Below are 21,336 nucleotides of genomic sequence, written 5' to 3' on the forward strand. Positions count from 1 at the left end.
CGGCTCGGTTCTGTTCCTCCTGAAGTCCACCATGATCTCCTTGGTTTTGGCTGTGTTCAGTGTCAGGTTGAGAGTCTCTGCACCTCCTCTCTGGACGCTGACTCGTCTCCTTTTGAACTCAGTCTGACCACGGTGGTGTCCTCAGCCAATTTGACCGTTATGTTGTTGTTGTGGCCAGGACTGCAGTGGTAGAGGCAGTACAGGAGGGGGCAGTACAGGAGGGGGGCAGTACAGGAGGGGGCAAACAGGAGGGGGCTCAGCACACAGCCCTGTGGGGACCCAGTGCTCAGAGTACGGGTGGGGACCAAGTCTCACAGTCTGGGGTCTGTTGGTCAGAAAGTCTTTGATCCAGGAGCAGGTTGGGGGGGGGGGGGGGGGGGGGGGGGGGCTGAGCTGTAATCCACAAAGAGCATCCTGGCAGAGCGCTGCGGTTGTTCTACATGTGTGAGCACAGTGTGCAGAGCAGTCCTTGATGTGTTTAAGAACCAGCCTTTCCAAGCTCTTCAGTATTATGGGTGTAAGGGCAACAGGGTCAGTCGTCATTTAAGCTGGTTGTAGGTGACTTTGTTGGTACCAGGATGATTGTGGCAGACTTCAGGCTGGTGGGGGTGACTGCTCTATCAGGGAGGACTGCTCCATCAGGGAGGATTGCGCCATTAGGGAGGACTGCGCCATTAGGGAGGACTGCGCCATCAGGGAGGACTGCTTGGGCCAAAGAGAGGTTGAAGATCCTGCAGAAGACAGCTGCATCACAGCCTCTGTAGTTAGTGATGCTTAGTAGACCCTGCCACACTCCCGTGGCCTGTTGCTGGTGAGGTGGGACTCTGTCCTTCTGTTGTAGTCCGCTTTGGCATTTTTAACACCTTTTTTTCAAATCAGCTGGAGCCGTGCTGTAGAGTGCTCTGTCACCTGACCTGAAGGCAATGTCGCGGGCTTTGAGGAGGGAGCGAACCTGTCCGGTCATCCACGGTTTCTCATTTGGAAAAACTCGGATGTGTTTCTCTACAGACACAGTGTCCATACATAACGTCATGTAGTCCTGTGGTACTGTTGGGATCTGACAAGACCACAGACAGTTGGTTCATTTCTGATGAAAAACAATCTTCAAAAAGTCTGACTCAGGAATCAGCCTGAGCTTCACAGCCACTGCAGCCCCATTCTTGAGCCCCCCCCCTCCTCAAAGGAGACTGACTGCCCCCCATGCACTCAGCCAGTCACCGATTGGTGGAGGCTCCCAGGATTCCACACCTTGGAATCCCCCACCTCACCAAAAGCCTTTTGGAGGGATTCTTTCAAAGAGCTTTGCTCCTCCGCTTCAACGGAGGAGGAGGGTTGCTGGAAGCAGCAGACCCCAGAGGTCTGCAACCAAAGACCTCAACTCCTCACCTCCTCTTCTGACCGACCACCAGGGTCAGACCTTCCCTCGGATCCAGAGACCAGAGACCAGCACCCAGAGTCTGATCTCCCATTAACCAGGGAAGACCAACCAGTTCCTCCAGGACGAGACCAGGAAACGACACCTCACAGAACCTCTTTGTGCTTTTTCCTCAACAAGCAGGAAAACCAGCACAGACCTGAGCAACCAGCTCCTCTGGTCTGGACAAGGGAACAACCAGGAGGCTGCAAAGGAAGACTCTCCTGAACCATCAACATGGTCTTCTTCTCCTCCTGAACCATCAACTTGGTCTTCTTCTCCTGAACCATCAACTTGTTCTTCTTCTCCTCCTCCTGAACCATCAACTTGTTCTTCTTCTCCTCCTGCTGAACCATCAACTTGTTCTTCTTCTCCTCCTCCTGAACCATAAACATGGTCTTCTTCTCCTCCTGAACCATCAACATGGTCTTCTTCTCCTCCTCCTGAACCATCAACATGGTCTTCTCCTCCTGAACCATCAACTTGGTCTTCTTCTCCTCCTCCTGAACCATCAACATAGTCTTCTCCTCCTCCTGAACCATCAACATGGTCTTTTCCTCCTGAACCATCAACTTGGTCTTATTCTCCTCCTCCTGAACCATCAACATGTTCTTCTCCTCCTCCTGAACCATCAACATGTTCTTCTTCTCCTCCTGAACCATCACCATGGTCTTCTTCTCCTCCTCCTGAACCATCAACTTGGTCTTCTTCTCCTCCTGAACCATCAACATGGTCTTCTCCTCCTCCTCCTGAACCATCAACATGGTCTTCTTCTCCTCCTCCTGAACCATCAACATGGTCTTCTCCTCCTCCTCCTGAACCATCAACATGGTCTTCTTCTCCTCCTCCTGAACCATCAACATGGTCTTCTTCTCCTCCTGAACCATCAGCATGTTCTTCTCCTCCTCCTAAACCATCAACTTGGTCTTCTTCTCCTCCTGAACCATCAGCATGTTCTTCTCCTCCTGCTGAACCATCAGCATGTTCTTCTTCTCCTCCTCCTGAACCATCAACATGGTCTTCTCCTCCTGCTGAACTATCAGCATGTTCTTCTCCTCCTGCTGAACCATCAGCATGGTCTTCTCCTCCTCCTGCTGAACCATCAGCATGTTCTTCTTCTCCTCCTCCTGAACCATCAACATGGTCTTCTCCTCCTGCTGAACTATCAGCATGTTCTTCTCCTCCTGCTGAACCATCAGCATGGTCTTCTCCTCCTCCTGAAGCATCAACATGGTCTTCTCCTCCTCCTGAAGCATCAACATGGTCTTCTCCTCCTCCTGAACCATCAACATGTTCTTCTCCTCCTGCTGAACCATCAGCATGGTCTTCTCCTCCTCCTGAAGCATCAACATGGTCTTCTCCTCCTCCTGAACCATCAACATGTTCTCCTCCTCCTCCTGCTGAACTCAGCCAACCACAGGTAGCAGGAGGAGCTACCAGCTCCAGGAGCAGCAGCTTCTCTCCAGCCTGGACAACAACCAAACTCCTTCTTCAGAGAGGTGAAGGAAGTGGTACCAACCACCTGGGTGAGAACCTGAGATCAGTTCATCCTGATGCTCTGTATGGATGTTTACCTTGATGAAGATGTGCTGCTTCTACTACAGTGACTGAGTTCTATTGATAATATTAGATTCTATTAGTGACTGACGCACACGCACACGCACACGCACACACACACACACACACACACACACACACACACACACACACACACACACACACACACACACACACACACACACACACACACACACACACACACACACACACACACACACACACCAAGCTGTATATAGGTAGTTAGAATCTGTGTTTTATTTGTTTTCAGTATAAATAAATATAACTTTTGGCATCATACTTGCTGTCTTATAAATGAGCACAAAGGTGAATGAAATGTCCACTATTCTGTGTCAAGAACTCCAAGATCCTTCAAGCTTTATTGTTAAATCTGTTAATTCTAATTAATTTCACTATTATTTGAAATTCCCAAGTGATCCTTATGAGGTAAGACTTCCCTACACGACCTACCTTGAACCCGTCGACCTCTCGAGCGATGGCTTTGCGGAGCTTGGAGATGGCGTCAGAGTCCTTGCAGGCGGTGACCATGTGATAATCCCTGATGGTGGGGAAGCCCTGGTGGTTCAGCAGCTCCTCTCGGATTTTTCCAAGGCAGGCCTGCAGCTGCATGTCATCGCTCACATCGGTGTGGGTTCCCACCAGAATAACCGGAGAGAGCGGCGCTACTGCCTGAAAGAAACATTCAGTTCTGTGCCGTATGCCGATGCCACACATTGTTAAATCTAATTTCAAACAGCACACAAAGCCAAGACAACATTTTGCATTCAGAAGAGTGAGATCTACTTTTTATTTCAGACTCCCTCAAACAAAGCATTGAACTCCTTAAAGCCGGTGATCATAAGTTAAAACTTGCTATTCATTACACCAAAACATTGATTTCTTGTTTTTAAATTGGATTCCTGGAGAAATTCTCTCTTGGTTTTCTAGTACTTCTTGTCCATATGATGTCATTTCATGATGTCACTGAGAAGTCATGTGGATCTCTGGTTTCAGAGGTCTTGAAGACATTTTTACTTTCACACTTATGGCCTGTTCACTCACTCACACACACCAGGGCCCACCTTAATGTTGAAGAGCCAGGGTTTGAGAGCATCCACCTGGCTGGCTCCCATGCTGAGGTTGTAGACCACCAGGTACAACGCTCTGGATGTCAGGAAGTGAGGGTGAGAGCCACTGAACTCCTCACCACCTGTGGAGAAGCCATATCACACTTCAAATCTTAACAAAGCCTGGGTAAATACTGGACTGGGTACATGTGTACTGAGCATTTCTCAGTAAAACTTCCTTTTCAATGAACCTTGTTTGGTTGCAACTTCTTCAGAAATGACTTGTTTTTGTCAGCTGGTCGAACAGTTTGTGCCAAAGGACAAATGTACAGAAAAGAAAAGCTTCCAAGAGGAAAGTTTGTCTGGTTTGTTTTGTATAATCTGGTATTTGGCCACCTGGTAACCCCCCCACCCTGATGTTCAAGGCAAGGCAAGGCACATTTATTTATGAAACACGATTCAAACAAAGGGCAATCCACCGTGCTTTACAAAGAAATAAAAGAAACTAAAGAAATACAGTAAAACCTTACAAAGACATACAGTAAGACGTGTATCAATAAAATAAATACATTAAAGCTTTAAAAGAAATGAAAGAAATACATGAAAACAAATAATGAAGTTTTACCAGGAGCATAAACTAGCCAGAGGACAATCAGGAGGTGGACCTCCTGTGCTCTGACCTTTACCCTTTCTGGGACTCCAGTCAAAGCAGAGGACAGACGTCTCTGCTCCCCTTCCTTCGTAGGGGTACAAGGAAAATAAAACCCTGTAATTAATACTTGGAGTTTAGGTTTTTTTGTAGAGTAAAACTGCAGAATTCTTTCATTAGATACAAAGAGCAAAACCATGAATTTAACCTTTCGTTTAGGTATAAAGGGCAAAACTCCCTAAATTCTTTTGTTCGGTAAAAAGAGCAAAACCCGTGTATAAATACACAAAACCCAAGTATTAATCTACCTTCTCTGACACGTTTACAATTAAATTATAATTGTCACAAAAGTGAATATTTAAATTTGGAATTCACTTTCTCGCCATAGTCAGTGGTTGTGGTCAGTTCAGGGGCTTTATAAACAGCATACAAGTTTTAATAACCACATAAAAAGTAGATTAAGTAAGGTAAGAGATTTATTAAGATAAATATAATAAAGTAAGTAAAGTCTATTGTTTATTCTACATCCTGTACATCTAGGAATGTTTTAAGTCCTGATTTAAAAGAAGTGAGTGTGTCAGCAGTCTTCATGTGTTCAGGAAGTTTGTCCCACAGGTGAGGAGGTAGGAACTAAAAGCTGCTTCACCTTGTTTCTTTTGACTGTAGGAACAGTGAGTCAACCTCTTCCTGATGACCTCAGAGGTCTGGAGCTTTGATCTTCTACAAGTCAATCTGAGATGATTTAGGCCGAGACCCTTCAAAGCTTTCTAGAGCAGAAGGACATTCTGAAGTCCATCCTTTCAGTTCAGTTTTCTTTCCCTGCTTCACGGTCTGTCAGAGCATGTGTCCACCTACCTGAGAAGTCCCAAACATTCAGCAACATTTTCTTGTCCCGTTCCCTTATAGTCCAGTCCCGGATGTGGATGCCAACTGCAGTCTGCTTGGTGCTCAGCTGGGAACGCTTCAACTTCATCAGCTGTTGGATTAGGGTGGTCTTCCCGCTGCTGGCATTCCCCACCACGATCAGTTTCATGCGGTGATATGGCACGGCCTTTTTCAGCCGCTGTTGCAGGAAGCTGAGAACAGAGACACAGCGTTACCTCATGTCAAACATGCACACTAATGACAGAGTGAATTACATATAACAGGACACATATAAACATGCACAAGTTTAAAAAGAGCAGAGAGAAGCTTATTGCTTCATCAAATGGAAAGAGTTAGAAAATCTGATGCTGAAACTGGGAACTGGTTCCACATGAGAGGAGCCTGACTGCTGAAAGCTCCGCCTCCCATTGTACTTGTAGAAAACAGGAACCTCCAGTAAGCAGCACTCTGAGAATGAAGTGTTCTTCTGGGGTGATATGGGTCTACCAGCTCTTTAAGATACGATGGAGCCTTGTTGTTAAGAGCCTTCTAATTAAAAACAAGGAATTTAAATTCTATTCTAGATTTAACATAAAGCCAATGAAGAGAAACTGATAATGGAGTGATGCGATCTCTTCTGCTGGTTCCTGTCAAGACTCTCCCTGAAGCATTTTGATTCAGTTGAAGACATTTTATGCAGTTTTACCGACACCCTGATAATAAGAAGTTACAAGACTCTACTCTGGAAGTAACTAATGCATGGATTAGTTTTTCAGCATCACTCTCATGTTCCTGATTACAGAGACATTACAGGTGAAAGAACATAGTGCTGCGGGTAAGGCTTGAAAGCTGGAGGTTGTGAAGCTCCTGACCGGATAATGTCTCTAGTTTTATTGCCGATGAGTTTGAGATCCAGCTGCAGCCGAAGGCCATCCAGTGGAAGGTCCCACAGTCGGCTCAGCTTCCCCATCTCGTCCGGGAACGAGCGCAGACTCGTGTTCCGACTCACATCCAGGGAGGTCAGGCTTTCCAGCAGGCCGATCTGAGGGGGGACCTGCAACAGAAGCGGGCATCACACCACAGACGCCAACAGCCAGATTATAGAGCAATTCTGTCAAATTCATTTGAGTTGCAAAACCACTTACAGATAACTTTGATATGAACTCGGCTTATTAGGCTAACTGACCCACAGCAAAATAACCTGTAAGCAATGACAACTCCAAACTTTTTGTCCTCAGTTTCATTGCAAAACAAATATGGGTACATCATGGGATTGTTCACGTTTACAAGAGTCCTAAATTCCAGATCAAACGGTAACTTCATAGAACTTGTGTAGACTTCAGCATGTTTTCACATGATGCATGTTACTAGACCAAGGGCAACATGTTTGACACCGCGTCTGCCTCCCACTCCAGCTGATCTTAATGAATGTAACAGTCACACTGACCCACGCAATGCTCATAGCTCAACTAATGTGTCACGGAAGTAACACAAAAGTTACTTTTCCAAATTTACAAGTTACTTCTTTGAGTAACTAGTAAAGTAATTCCACAATGTCAATGAAGTAACAGGAAGTTGTAAGAAAGCCCCAGCTTTCAGTAACGTGCATGGGTCACCTCAGTCAGCTTGTTCTCACTCAGATGGAGTTTCTCCAGTCTGGCCCACTTGTGGACCGGTCCGCTTAGATCCAGAACTCTGATACAGTTCTGACTGAACATCAGCTCACGAATGTTACTGGATTTCCAGCAACCCGGGCCAGGAAACACCGAGATGTTGTTGGTCCTCAGGTCTGCAGAGCGCAGGCTGCACAGACACAAGTATTATATGTGTGTGTGTGTGCGTGTGTGTGTGTGTGTGTGTGTGTGTGTTGCGTGTGTGTGTGTGTGTGTGTGTGCGTGTGTGTGTGTGTGTGTGTGTGCGTGTGTGCGTGTGAGTGCGTGTGCATGTGTTTGCATGTGCGCGCGCGCGTGTGTGTGTTGCGTGTGTGTGTGTTGCGTGTGTGTGCGTGTGTGTGTGTGTTGCGTGTGTGTGTGTTGCGTGTGTGTGCGTGTGTGTGCGTGTGTGTGTGTGTTGCGTGTGTGTGTGTGTGTGCGTGTGTGTGTGTTGCGTGTGTGTTGCGTGTGTGTGTGTGTGTGTGTGTGTGTGTGTGTGTGTGTGTGTGTGTGTGCGTCTCTTACTTGGGAAGATGGAGTACAGCCTCAGGAATGGAAGTAAAGCCATTGTTGTCCAGTTTTAATGTTGTGATCTTTGATGGCAGGTGGGACAAAGAACCTGGAGAAGATCACACATGTTGTTTTATCTTACTTGTTCCCTGGAAGGTTCCAGGTCACAGAGATGAGCTGTGATATCTGCTATCAGCCCCAGAACAAAAGACCTCCATGTGTATGTTCTGGCTTTGGAGAAACCTTTTGTATTGAAATGCCACAACTTCCCGTCAGCACTCACTGATGTTGTTGGAGGACAGGTTTAAGGTTTCCAGTTTAAGGCAGCCGGTCAGGAAGTGTGCAGCAATGTTCTCCACCTTGTTCTTGCTCACATCGAGCAGCCGGACTGCTGACAGGCACAAAGCTGTGGAAAGCTCCACCATGCTGTTACTGCACACAGAAGGAAGAGCTCTATGTTTATGTGCACACTGATATTTATTTGTGAACACGTGTCTGTAAATGAACACATAAATATCACTTTCATGAGTTGTTGAGTTACAAAAAAAAGCCTGACTCTCGCTCGTCCTCACATTTCTTCCTCTTTCTCATCATATTACACATCAAAACGTAGCTACAGGCCTTGTGCTTCTAATGAGGAGCCACTTCTGTCTGTGACATAAACTGTTCTCTCTCGAAAAAAACTAAAACTTTTCCCCTTCTATTGGTAAATGTTTTCACTAGAAATACGGAACTTTTCCGGTACAAAGTATTATGGATGGACAGACGGAGAGATAAACACACAGACGCTGAATCTGATCTAACATTCTTCTACAGTAAATCAGAAAGAGCCTACCCCTCCAGAAGCAGCTCTTCCAGCTGGTCCACAGTTCGTCCCAGCTCGTGTGGGAATACCGTGATTTTATTGAATGAAAGGTTGAGCTGTCGCAGCGATGGGCAGGAGGCGACTGGGTGGAAGACCACTTGGGGTCCGATGCAGTTGCGAGATACGTTGAGTGTGCTGAGGTGGGGCAGAGACAGCAGCTCCTCGGGCAGCGACTGGAGGTGGTTTCCCTGCAGGTCTAGTCGAGTTAGACTCATCAAATTCTGTGAAAGAAAAGCACCCTACTCAGAGCTTCTTTTACCCGGCGTTCATGCAGCACTTCCAAGATGGGCACCATGAAGATCCCTGCCACTCTCACTGAGAAGCTGATTTAATAACTGTTTTTGTTTTGACTGCACTCCACTTGATTGTCAATGTGGAACGAATGCAGTTACAATAAAGTGATGAAGTCTTTTCACATTAAATGCTGAACTTACTTTGAGAGCAGGCTTTCGAAGGGTGGTCCAAAAGAAACCCTGAAGGGCCCGTGAACAACCCCCGAGTGACTGGGACTCGAGTCTGATAGAATTGTCTTTCAGTAGCAACTTCTTCAAGAAATTCCTATCGCGTACCAGATCTTGAATGCAACAGTCTTAGCAGCATCAGCTTTAGGTCCACCACCCCATTGTGGAGCGTATAAAGGTGCTAACATTAGCAGTGCTATGCTGCAGGTGAAAGTAGTAGTGCTGCATGGAAGTATCGGATCGGGAAAGTATCGGAATCGGCCGATACTCAATTCTGAAAAATCGGATCGGTATCGGGGCAAAAAAGTGTGATCGGGACATCCCTAATTTAAACTATTCTTGAAATTTTGTCGATTGTCAATGTTGTCAAAATCTTGCTTCAAAAATGTCAATCTTAATAAAAGCATTTACATTTTTTTTATTATTATCTTGGTGATTATCAAGCTTTTGATTTTCCTCTTGATGTCTGTACATTGAGGCGTGATTTTAGTCTGAATTCTAAAGCATCAAGGTGTTCATCGAAAGTTATTAAAGTTATTAAATGTTCACAGATATGTTTTGGTTAAAGCCCTACATTGACCAACCAGAGGTATATCACATACATCCATCACAATAATGTATGGGTTTTGACTGATGGAAATGAGGCTGTTCTGACCACTGCCAACACGCTGCATTAAACCAGGCAGTGTAGGGTTCAGTGTCTTGCCCAAGGACATGTACGTAGGCAGATATGGGAATTGAACCTACAACCTCCCATGTGGGAGACGACCGCTCTACCAACTGAGTGCCACCACATGAGTCCCAGCTTTCCACTCTGCTGTGGTTGGTATCATTAGCCATTCAGATTTCAGTCCCATTTTCACTCATTGTTGTGGTTCTTTTGTTTCCAACAGCAGTTTTCACGTTGAAGTGGACTTAGGGCACTTTCACACCACCACAGTTTGATCTGGACCGGAGTTGATTTCGGGGAAAGTCTGCTTTGTTTGGGCCGGTGAGAAAGCTCCCCTGGACTCTGGTCCGGACCAAAGAGATGAACTCTTCCACCTGAAAACGTCGGCCTTGGTTTACTTGCAAGTGAACTGAACTCTGGTTCATGGACAGTGTGAATGTGTCAGGGTCTATCAGCGGACTTTCCAGCAGGCGGAGCGAGAAGATGTGATGTAGAGCGCAGTGCATTTTGGGTAGTAGACAAACAAAGCTAACAGCACAAATCCGTCAAAACAGACGCACAAAGAAAAAGTGGGAAAATGTCTCGAGGATACAGATGTGGAGCAGTGAGGAATTAATAGTGAGGTGGGCACCCACTGATATTTGGTCTGAAGACTATATAAAATGGAGGGGATTTCCATTTTCGGTCTGGACCAATCAATGAGACGGGTTTCTCCTGCGTTATGCTTTTCTTCCTCTCTGGTCAGTGTTCTTTTTGGGAGTCCCAAAAACAAGCAGCTGTTGTAGACTGAGATTGGTTCATCATCAGACCAACGCTCATCATAGACTTTTCTTAGTATTTGTACTTCTCTGGCCTGTCTGCCTCTCTCTCTCTCTCTCTCTTCTATTCCTCTCTCTCTCCCTCTTCTATTCCTCTCTCTCTCCCTCTTCTATTCCTCTCTCTCTCCCTCTTCTATTCCTCTCTCCCTGTCCTATCCCATGTACTTCTCCCCCCAACCGGTCAAGGCGGATGCCCCCCCCCCCTTCCAGAGTCTAGGCTCCGCCCCCTTTCTTCCTGAAGAGGGACTTCTTATGAACTGTTCTTCCTGAGAGGGAGTTCTTCCTGGTTTCCACTGTTGCTTGTTCCATCTGCTGCTCTGGAAGGTTTAGTTGGGTTCTGTTGTTCTCTATCATTGTAAGAGGTTCTGGAAGGTTTAGTTGGGTTCTGTTGTTCTCTATCATTGTAAGAGGTTCTGGAAGGTTTAGTTGGGTTCTGTTGTTCTCTATCATTGTAAGAGGTTCTGAGATGTTTGTTGATGTGATTTAGCGCTTTACAAATAAAATTGAATTTTATTGAATTGTAAGTGTGTCCAGGGGGTTTGGTCCGCTATCAAACGTGCAGTGTGAAAGCAACCCAACCCCAATAGAACAGAGTCCCCCGGTGGAGTGTTACCTGACAGAGTGTCGGGGGAAACTCTAACAGGCTGTTGTGGCTCAGGTCCAGGCGAAACACATGCCACAGCTGCTGCTGGATGAAGCCATGATCAATCAGACAGGACAGGGAGGCCAGCTCATTGCCTGACAGGTCAAGCAGGCGGATCTGCTCTCTTTCTTTGGACACAAAGTTGTCAGCAGGGCCCTTCACTGGAGAGGAGAGACAACAGCCAACACCGCATCACACTAAACAGCCTTATGTTAATTATGTGTTGCCCTATCCTGTTTCCAACACTCACAAAAGAAAACCATGTTACAGTCATGTTATGGTTGTTCTATGCTGTGTAGAAGTGTCTCTTCAGGTAATTGTCCTTCAGTTAACAGTTGCATGTCACTCACACCTTGAAGCATCAGTAGAATTGAGGAGTGGAAGAAGATCCAGAGTATGACTGGAAGTTTGCGGAGAATAAAATGCATTTACCTTTTTGGTTGGGACTAGTAACTAAATATCTTCTCTGCAGAGAGTCACTGGGCTCGTTCTCAGTATGGGCGCTCTGAAAAGAGAAACAAACACATCAGAGAGGATAACCCAAAGGCAGGCAAATACTCATACAGTTTTGAGATGATTTTTGAAAGTATATCTTTGACTTAGAGGGTAAATTTTACTGTATAGTAGAAAACTGTACCAAACACAAGGTTTAGTAAATAAAGATTAAAAATGTATTACAGTTATTGTTTTGTTTGTTTGTATGTTTAATGGGGTTCTGTTCCTTTACTTGTACTTGTTTCAGTGTGTTCTCTGTTACCAATGATCACATATCTGTATTATTGTATCTGAGCTGTCAGCACTGTGTACTATAATCTGGATGGCAGTCCCTGTTACCTCCAACACAGGTGAAACGGTCCTAAACGAGGTTTACCTCTGCACAAGCACGTCCTTGCCTCCTGAAAGAGTCGGCCCTCAGCTCTTCTGTGGAATCGTTCGGAGACATTGGAGACATGCCACGGGACAGAAAATCACTTCCTACAGAATCAAGTCCACAGTAAATGGCAAATGGATGTCAGTCATATGGCACCTTTCAACTGTGTGAGCATTCCCAATCACTTTACATAATTAATCACACTCATCCATTCACACACACATTCATGCACCAATGCAGTCCAAGGAAAAAGGTTCACAGTTAAAAAAAATAAATGTCATATCAAAAAATTCTCCTCAGGAAAGTCCTGCTGTTATTTTGAGGTTCCCCCTGCAGTCAGTAATGTTCCCTGTTTCCACCCAGTCTGAGAACTCCTCACGTACACTTCCTGCCAGTCTGGGAGTTCTGAAGAGCTACCCCAGCTCTACCCACATAGCTTTCGTCATACCAAGAGTTCATATTTATTCGAGTGAACACACTTTCAAGTGTTTGTCACATCATATCAAGTTCCTGTAAATGGGCGTTAACCATTATGCATGTTTTTCATTTTCAGTCTATCAGATCAGTCCATTTAGTTCTTGGAGTCCCGTTCCTTACAGGCATTCCATTTCTTCCAGTTTTTCCTCAAATGTGTGTCCCTTGATTTTTCAGTAATGAATCGTCTTTTCCGTTTAGAAAGTATCTCTGATGATCTTGAACCATTGCTCCATGCTTGGTGCTTCCACTTTGTGCCAGTTCCTGGTTATAGTCTTTTTACTAGCAATAAGTAAAATCTTAACTAGATATCTGTCTTCTTTCTGCACGGCTTCATCAAGCTTTCCAAGGTACATGACAACACAGTTGTTTGGTATTATCGTAGGTCAATATATTATTAATAGTTGCATTTACAATACTCCAAAATGGTTTTAATTCAGAACAGCACCACAAAACATGTGTCTGATGTCCCTTTTGATCACCACAGAGTCTCTAACATGGTTGTTGGGTTTTTAGTTGCCTGCTCTTAATGTGGGAGTTATGAATAATCTAGGCAGATTCCTCCAACCAAACTCCCTCCCTATCTGAGAGCTGGTCGTAGAACATCGTGTCATGCACATTGTGTACCAATCATCATCTGAAATGTTGATCCTTAACTCTGATTCCCTTTTGTTTTTAAGGTAAAGTGTTGAGCTTTCTCTATTTTCCTAGGAGGCTTTATAAAAAGCTGAGATAATTTGAGATTTACCCTGTTTATACACATCTGCTCTAATTTGGATAATGTCATTCAATTCAGTTTTAGACTCAATTGTAGCCTCTTTCATAATGTTTTTTGGATTTGCTTTCATTTGATGATATTCAGTTATATTGTTAATCAGTAATTGGTGAAAGCGCTATTAATTGGCCAGCTGCCACTGGTACTACCTATTTTACCCTTTACCTTTACCCTACCCTTTTTCAAAAACAACTCAGTAGGTCATGAAGAAGAAAGGCTTGACCAAATGCCTTTGCAGAAGTTTGACTTTCCTGTACTGCTGAACCTTTGAACTGATCTTAATACATTTTGTTTATAATCACTGGAGATCAGATTTTTCTGAATTGGTGCTTAAACAATGGCTACACTGAAGTGTATTTCGGTGATAATTCTCTCAGGGTTGTTCATCAGCAGCAGTGGAAAATATACAGTGCCTGGCTGCTGCATCATCTCCTGATCATTCCTGTGAGACTTTACCATCACTCTCCATGTCGTCATTGAAGAACAGGCTGTCCTCCATGGAGACGAAGCTGAAGTTGGAGTCATCGCTCTCATCAGAAATGTAGTCTGAGGTCAGACACGGGTTCGCCATTGGTCTGGAAGCCCCACTGGCACACTTGGACCTCTGCAGTGACTGGATGTACCTGGCTAAAGTTGTCCCTTTACCTTGAAGACAGCAAGATAAAGACAAAGGTCACTTAAAAACTACACCACGGTAAAGAGAGTACGAAGCAGCTAGCGGCTCTCACTCCTGTAGCGCAGACTGTGAACTTGGCCTCGCTTGGCCAGCAGGGAGCTGAGCCAGGTGGCGTCCAGGCGTCCCAGCCTAAAGCCCCCCAGGCACAGGGCACTGTTGTTGAGGTCCAGACCCAGGCGGCCCAGTAGCTGGATGACGATGGGTCCATCACCCCTCTTCACACTCACAGCCAGAGCTTTCCGGAGCTGCTGCTCGGGGGTGCCCCGCCTGAGCAGAAGCTCCACCAGTTCCAGGGGTCCACCTCGCTCACAGACCTGAAAGGGAGTGCACACGTCCACATATTCATCCAGAAAACCAACTGAAGACACTCAGTTCAGAGTTTCTGCACACTTTATGAGCAAAACAGACCAATCATGCTCATTTTCTACCAAATTCATTTCATCCTGAGCCACACAATACATCCAACCTTTAAAATAGAGATGAGATAAGTTCATAAACTGTGTCAAGACAAACCATCCATCCATCCATCCATCCATCCATCCATCCATCCTCTTAACCACTTAATCTGTATGGGGTCGTAGTGGCAGTACAGAGAGCAAAGAAGGCCAGGCATCTGTCGTCCACAACTTCCTCCTGATCCCAGTTGGACGTGCCTGGTAAAGCTAAAAGGAGGCGACCGGGGGCATCCTGATCAGATGCACAAAACATCTGAACTGGCTCCTCTCAATGTGGAGGAGTGGCTCTACTTTGAGTCTCTTCCGCATAGCTGAGCTTATCACTCTATCATGATGAGTGAAGCCCACCACCCAGTGGAGAAAACTCTTTACCAACACTTGAATCCGCGATTTCATTCTTTCAGGCATGACCCAAAGTTCATGACCATAGGTGAGGGTGGGGATGTAGACTGACTGGTTGTCAGGACGTGTGCAGATGGACCCAATCGCAGACCCACAGGGGGTTTTTCCACTGGAAAGAACCAGGTTCTACTTCTGGTCCAGGACCAGACTTAGCACCAGTTCTTTGTCTTTCCACTGCCAAAGCTCCGGCCTATCAGGGGAAAAACTGCTGCTTAGCCAGCCCCACGTCGTTACTGGGACCAGAGAGGAGCCGGAATGGGACCAGAGAGGAGCCGGAATGGGACCAGTGAGGAGCCGGACTGGGACCAGAGAGGAGCCGGACTGGGGCCAGAGAGGAGCCGGAATGGGGCCAAAGAGGAGCCGGACTGGGACCAGAGAGGAGCCGGACTGGGACCAGAGAGGAGCCAGACTGGGACCAGAGAGGAGCCGGACTGGGGCCAGAGAGGAGCCGGAATGGGGCCAAAGAGGAGCCAGACTGGGGCCAAAGAGGAGCCGGACTGGGACCAGAGAGGAGCCGGACTGGGACCAGAGAGGAGCCAGACTGGGACCAAAGAGGAGCCGGACTGGGACCAGAGAGGAGCCAGACTGGGGCCAAAGAGGATCCAGACTGGGACCAAAGAGGAGCCGGACTGGGACAGAGAGGAGCCGGACTGGGACCAGGCAGGAGCCGGACTTGGACCAGAGAGGAGCCAGACTGGGACCAGAGAGGAGCCGAACTGGGGCCAAAGAGGAGCCAGACTGGGACCAGAGAGGAGCCAGACTGGGACCAGAGAGGAGCCAGACTGGGACCAGAGAGGAGCCGGACTGGGACCAGAGATAAGCGGGACTGGGACCAAAGAGGAGCCAGACTGGGACCCGACGCGTCATCAGCTGGGGGCGGAGTTATCTCTGGAGGTATCACTACCTACAAGGAGGAGGCGAGGTTGAACCGGCTTTCTGAAATCTCCAGTGAACACGGAGCCCCAGAGTGGTTATAGAGAAAAAATAATAATATGTGGGAACGATATAATAAGTCGTTCCCTAAAGTTAATAATATGAGGGAACGAGATCATTTAAACCATGTTTGCATGCTGCAAAGGACATATAATTTAGAAGCAGTTGTCGTTTTTTTCAGGCTTTTCATCGTAACATCATTGTAACTAACTTTACTTTCATGTCTTGTTTCGCGTTATGACTGCAGGCTGAGGTCTGCAGGCGCCCCACTATTATTTTCTAACCCACAGAAATTTATAATGAAGCCAGACTTTTGGTTCGTCAGGAACTACTAAACAAACTACAAACTACTGTAAATGAAAGCTTGGAGTTTATAGCCATAAAATGAGCCTTTTAATGGCTTTATGTGAAAGAGAACTTTAATCAGAGTGTTTACCTAGGTTTCCATGGAAACAGCTGTAGAGCAGCGTTCTATCATTCTACACCTCCATTTCATTCCTCCAGAGATCCAACGCCAGAGACATCTGGCAGACTGAAAGCTATGCTAAAGGCTAACCCACACGGGCCAGCCCTACCGAGTCTCTTCCTTACCAACTCCTGGACTGCACAACAAGGCTGCAGTCCAGGAAGGCCAAGACAAACCAGCAAGTTTTATTTCTGAAATATAAGCACTCCAATGGGGAACCGAACACATTGTACGACTAAAGGATTTTTTTTTCTTTTGTTGACGGTTTTTTGTTCAAAAAGATATTATTTTGTCATTTCGCTGAGTTTCCTCATATGAAGGAGGCATACTTTGATATGTTAAAGTTATAATGAAAATTTGGACGCCATTAAGAGCAAAGAGTTCATCTTTTGAACTGATTTTAATGCACGGTTGAAGTTTATTTTTATGAGGTGTTTTTATGAAGTTCCTCTATTTTAATGTTTGCTGATGTTATAATGTTACTATGGAAAGTGTCTTTGAGTATCATGAAAAACGCTATACAAAAAAAAAAGTGTTGCTGTTGTTTGAAAATTTAATGTCTCAAACTCTCCCACACTTTTCAAATCATCAGCATGGACTGAAGAAAGGGTTTCTGGTGAGTTTACAAAGAACTATTAGTAATGTAATTTAGCCCACATGCCGTCGGTTTTGTCCACCTCTGAGCCCCCCTCTGACCTGGTAAATGAGGGATTCCTTTTTGGTTTTCCCGTTGATGTCGGCACCCAGCTCCACCAGACACTCGGCCATGGCGGTATCTCCTTCCCTGCAGGCCCTCTCAAGCATGTCGTAGTGCAGCTCTGAGTGGCTCCACATCCTGCACAGAGCAAGACACACTGGCCTGCGGAGCTGGCAGCCATTGCAGAGACACACCAGCCAATCACACAGAGCGTTAGACATTTTCTAGGAACTTCACAGGCAGCTGAATGGCTGCTGACAGTATCTTCATACTGATGATCACCAGTGTCGGAACATGAATTCCTTCTCTTCGAGACAGAGAAGGTAAAACCTACTCTGAAACTTTGGAATTCAACAACTAAAAGTCATCAACCAGACGAGTCACCACTTTCACTTGTCTACAGCATATTCAACATAGAATCTGAATTTATGTTGTAAGGAAGTTGTGATAGATCTATTGTGCAGTAATGTTGTTTAATTACCCTCCTGAAAGTAAACTAAATGCCTGTAATGTGATATCAGCCTGAGTGTTCACATGTTGCTGTGCCTGTAAAAGCTCATCATTTTACAGTTACTATGCAACATCAAAACATTACAATTGATCTAATAATATTTAAACAAGAGTCAGCTGAGAACCTTCACAGTTCTCACTGAAAGGCAAAGACTACTGCTGAGGACCCAAAACTTCCAGGTCACATTCAGTTTGAACTGTTTCTACAAGTCGCTAAAAGCTGTTTAACCAGAATAACACAATGTACAGGACAGGAAAAGTCTAGTTGGTGTGATGTGAAAAACGCACACATGTTTAATGGTACATGCAATTTCATTTTTGGACATCAGTTTAGTTTCTTTATGATGCTGAGGACACTCAGAGTTTATAATCAGAAATCTTCACTATCACACTAAGAAAAACCGTACAGGCTGATCGAGCTCCAATAACTTCTGTATTGCACTTTATCCTGATGATGTCATTTCAGCCACATTAACGAGGCTGCGGTGCTCCAAACCACAAATATCAGAGTGTCGGTTGTTAGTTCCACTCACCGGGTTGATTGTGTGGTCGGAGTGGTCCCGGAGGCAGTGGAAGATCTCTCTGTCAAAGTCTTCTCTGTGCAGCTCAGCAGCTGCTCCAGAGCAGGCGTCCAGCAGCCTCAGAGCCACCTGGAAACACTGAACCGGGCCCGTGTGGTCACCTCAGGACGGGAACTGACTCAGACAAAAAGCACTGCCCCTCTACGATGGGACCACCGAGTTAGGGCAAAACTCTTTCAATATTTTAGGGCTCTTGCAGACTGCGATTTTAGCAATCCTATAGGATCCCAGCTCGCTCCACTGTGTGACACGAACTGAATAAAGTTTGGCACGACATGAAGTTTGCTGTGAGCAGATTGCACAATGAACTGGAGCGACGACGAGAGTCAATGTGATTGTGGACTAACATGGCAGGAATAACACATCCTAAACATAAATATGACTGGAGCCCTGCCATTCTAGCACTTATGTGTTTTTAGAGAATCCCAAAGAAGGAGAAGGAGTTAGAATACGGACTTAGTTTGGAAAGAGAGGCCAGCTTGGGATGACGATCTTGTAAAGGGAGCTTGATGTCAGTACTTTTACCTTCTACTAGTAACTGCTTGTTACTAGTAGGTCTGACAGCAGCTGCGTTGCCTTTGAGTTTCATGTGTGAGAGTTTGTCTCTGAACTGGTGGTGTTCTCCTGCTGACTATAAGATTGTATATATCCAACACTCTCTTTTTGTTTTGGCAGAAGATCTTCCTGGAAATCAGGCCTCTTTCTGTTATTAAATCCAAGTATGAACTTGCACCTCATTAGTTTGTTTTTGGACAAAGTTTGCATTCTTCACTTCCTTTTACTCTTTTGTGTTTGAACATAAACTGGAGGCTCGTCCAGTTATTTTTCTACCTTTGTGAGATTGTTTTGGTAAGTTTGGTTGATTGTTTTTCTCAATAATGGGATGGCTTTCGAGTTTGATGATTTTGTACAGACTCCCACAAGTGCGAAGCTAGAAAAGTGCACAAAACCAGATTTGTTGTTAATTGCAAATTTTTTCAAGATTGATTTTCCTTTGAACGTCTGCAAGGTGGAAAATAAACTGTTTGTCGGGTGAGTAGAGGGAGGAAGGCTGAGCGAGAGGCGGTCAGTGTGTCTGACGGGTTGGATCAGGGAGTGGGAGCGGAGGCTGCCACCGCCACAGACACTGCCACCGCCACAGACACTGCCACCGCCACAGACACCGCCACAGACACTACCACCACCACAGACACTGCCACCGCCACCACCACAGACACTGCCACCGCCACCGCCACCACCACAGACACTGCCACCGCCACAGACACTGCCACCGCCACAGACACCGCCACAGACACTACCACCACCACAGACACTGCCACCGCCACCGCCACCACCACAGACACTGCCACCGCCACAGACACTGCCACCGCCACCACCACAGACACTGCCACCGCCACAGACACTGCCACCGCCACTGCCTCCGCCACCACCACCACCACCGCCACAGACACTGCCACCGCCACCACCACCACCACCACCACCACAGACACTACCACCGCCACAGACACTGCCACCGCCACTGCCACTGCCACCGCCACCACCACAGACACTGCCACAGACACTGCCAAAGACACTGCCACCACCACAGACACTGCCAAAGACACTGCCACTGCCACAGACACTGCCACCGCCACAGACACTGCCACCACCACAGACACTGCCACCACCACAGACACTGCCACCGCCACAGACACTGCCACATACACTGCCACATACACTATCACCACCACAGACACTGCCACAGACACTGCCAAAGACACTGCCACCACCACAGACACTGCCAAAGACACTGCCACCGCCACAGACACTGCCACCGCCACAGACACTGCCACCACCACAGACACTGCCACATACACTGTCACCACCACAGACACTGCCAAAGACACTGCCACCACCACAGACACTGCCAAAGACACTGCCACCGCCACATACACTGTCACCACCACAGACACTACCACCGCCACAGACACTGCCACCGCCACCGCCACAGACACTGCCACCGCCACCACCACCACCACCACCACCACAGACACTACCACCACCACAGACACTGCCAAAGACACTGCCACCGCCACAGACACTGCCACCGCCACAGACACTGCCACCACCACAGACACTGCCACATACACTGCCACATACACTGCCACATACACTGTCACCACCACAGACACTGCCACCACCACAGACACTGCCACCGCCACAGACACTGCCACCACCACAGACACTGCCACATACACTGCCACATACGCTGTCACCACCACAGACACTGCCACCACCACAGACACTGCCACCGCCACAGACACTGCCACCACCACAGACACTGCCACATACACTGCCACATACACTGTCACATACACTGCCGCCACCACCACAGACACTGCCACCGCCACAGACACTGCCACCACCACAGACACTGCCACAGACACTGCCACTGCCACATACACTGCCACCGCCACAGACACTGCCACCACCACAGACACTGCCACCACCACAGACACTGCCACATACACTGCCACATACACTGTCACCGCCACAGACACTGCCACCACAACAGACACTGCCACCGCCACAGACACTGCCACCACCACAGACACCGCCACAGACACTGCCACCGCAACAGACACTGCCACTGCCACCGCCACAGACACTGCCACATACACTGCCGCCACCACCACAGACACTGCCACCGCCACAGACACTGCCACCACCACAGACACCGCCACAGACATTGCCACCGCCACAGACACTGCCACCGAGCGGAGGCTGCCTCTGCTCCAACTTTCAGTGTGGGAGGCACAGACCTGATCGCTCTGATCCAGGCTGGAGGACACGGAGGATCTGAAGCTGGTCCTCCACCTGAGAGAGGTGGAGCTTGAGACAAAAACCTGCCAGGTTGAGCTTATGCATCTCTGCATAAGGGACATGGAGCTCGATCCATCCAACCGCAAAACATCCACCACTGTGAGGACGTCTGTCCCCTCAACTCCTGAGCAGTTTGATGTCCTCAGGCACACTGCTTTAGTAGCTCACTTTAGACAGGGAGGTAGATTCGTATTTCAATGCTTTGAACGCATTGCAGAAACTTTGAAACGACCCAAAGATGTTTGGAGTCTCTTGCTTCAGTGTAAATTGGTGGGAAAAGCTCACCAGGTCTGTGCAACATCATCAATTCGGGAAAGTTTGGATAATGATGTGGTTAAAGCCACAGTGTGAAAAGCGTATGAGCTCGTTCCTGAGGCCTTCCGGTAAAAAGTTCGTTCATGTGAGGAGTCTATGAACCAAACTTACGTAGAGTTTGCGCCAGAGAAATCTCTTCTATTTGACAA

At 46.9% G+C, this 21,336-nt stretch overlaps 1 protein-coding gene across 3 annotated transcripts in view; it reads right to left on the reverse strand.

Annotated features, from left to right (window-relative positions):
- The window catches only part of lrrk2 (leucine-rich repeat kinase 2), a 132,609-nt gene that overhangs the window by 56,648 nt on the left and 54,625 nt on the right, over positions 1-21,336 (reverse strand). For 2 of the 3 annotated variants that reach the window (XR_013935810.1, XM_080475542.1), the window contains exons 17-31: positions 17,963-18,088; positions 16,919-17,089; positions 14,019-14,280; positions 13,747-13,935; positions 12,042-12,145; positions 11,603-11,675; positions 11,141-11,331; positions 8,549-8,799; positions 7,997-8,145; positions 7,729-7,822; positions 7,168-7,354; positions 6,424-6,605; positions 5,543-5,763; positions 4,054-4,181; positions 3,443-3,661 (exon numbers count right to left, since the gene is read on the reverse strand). Coding sequence is in view for 2 of the 3 variants with exons in the window: in XM_080475542.1 (XP_080331668.1) it covers positions 3,443-3,661; positions 4,054-4,181; positions 5,543-5,763; positions 6,424-6,605; positions 7,168-7,354; positions 7,729-7,822; positions 7,997-8,145; positions 8,549-8,799; positions 11,141-11,331; positions 11,603-11,675; positions 12,042-12,145; positions 13,747-13,935; positions 14,019-14,280; positions 16,919-17,089; positions 17,963-18,088 (2,547 nt within the window). In the remaining variant the exon portion in view is untranslated. The remainder of the gene's footprint in view (positions 1-3,442; positions 3,662-4,053; positions 4,182-5,542; positions 5,764-6,423; positions 6,606-7,167; positions 7,355-7,728; positions 7,823-7,996; positions 8,146-8,548; positions 8,800-11,140; positions 11,332-11,602; positions 11,676-12,041; positions 12,146-13,746; positions 13,936-14,018; positions 14,281-16,918; positions 17,090-17,962; positions 18,089-21,336) is intronic. The other variant, XM_080475543.1, reaches the window with a different exon arrangement.

The sequence above is a fragment of the Lipophrys pholis genome, assembly GCF_963383615.2.
Source record: "Lipophrys pholis genome assembly, chromosome: 11".
Lineage (NCBI taxonomy): Eukaryota > Metazoa > Chordata > Actinopteri > Blenniiformes > Blenniidae > Lipophrys > Lipophrys pholis.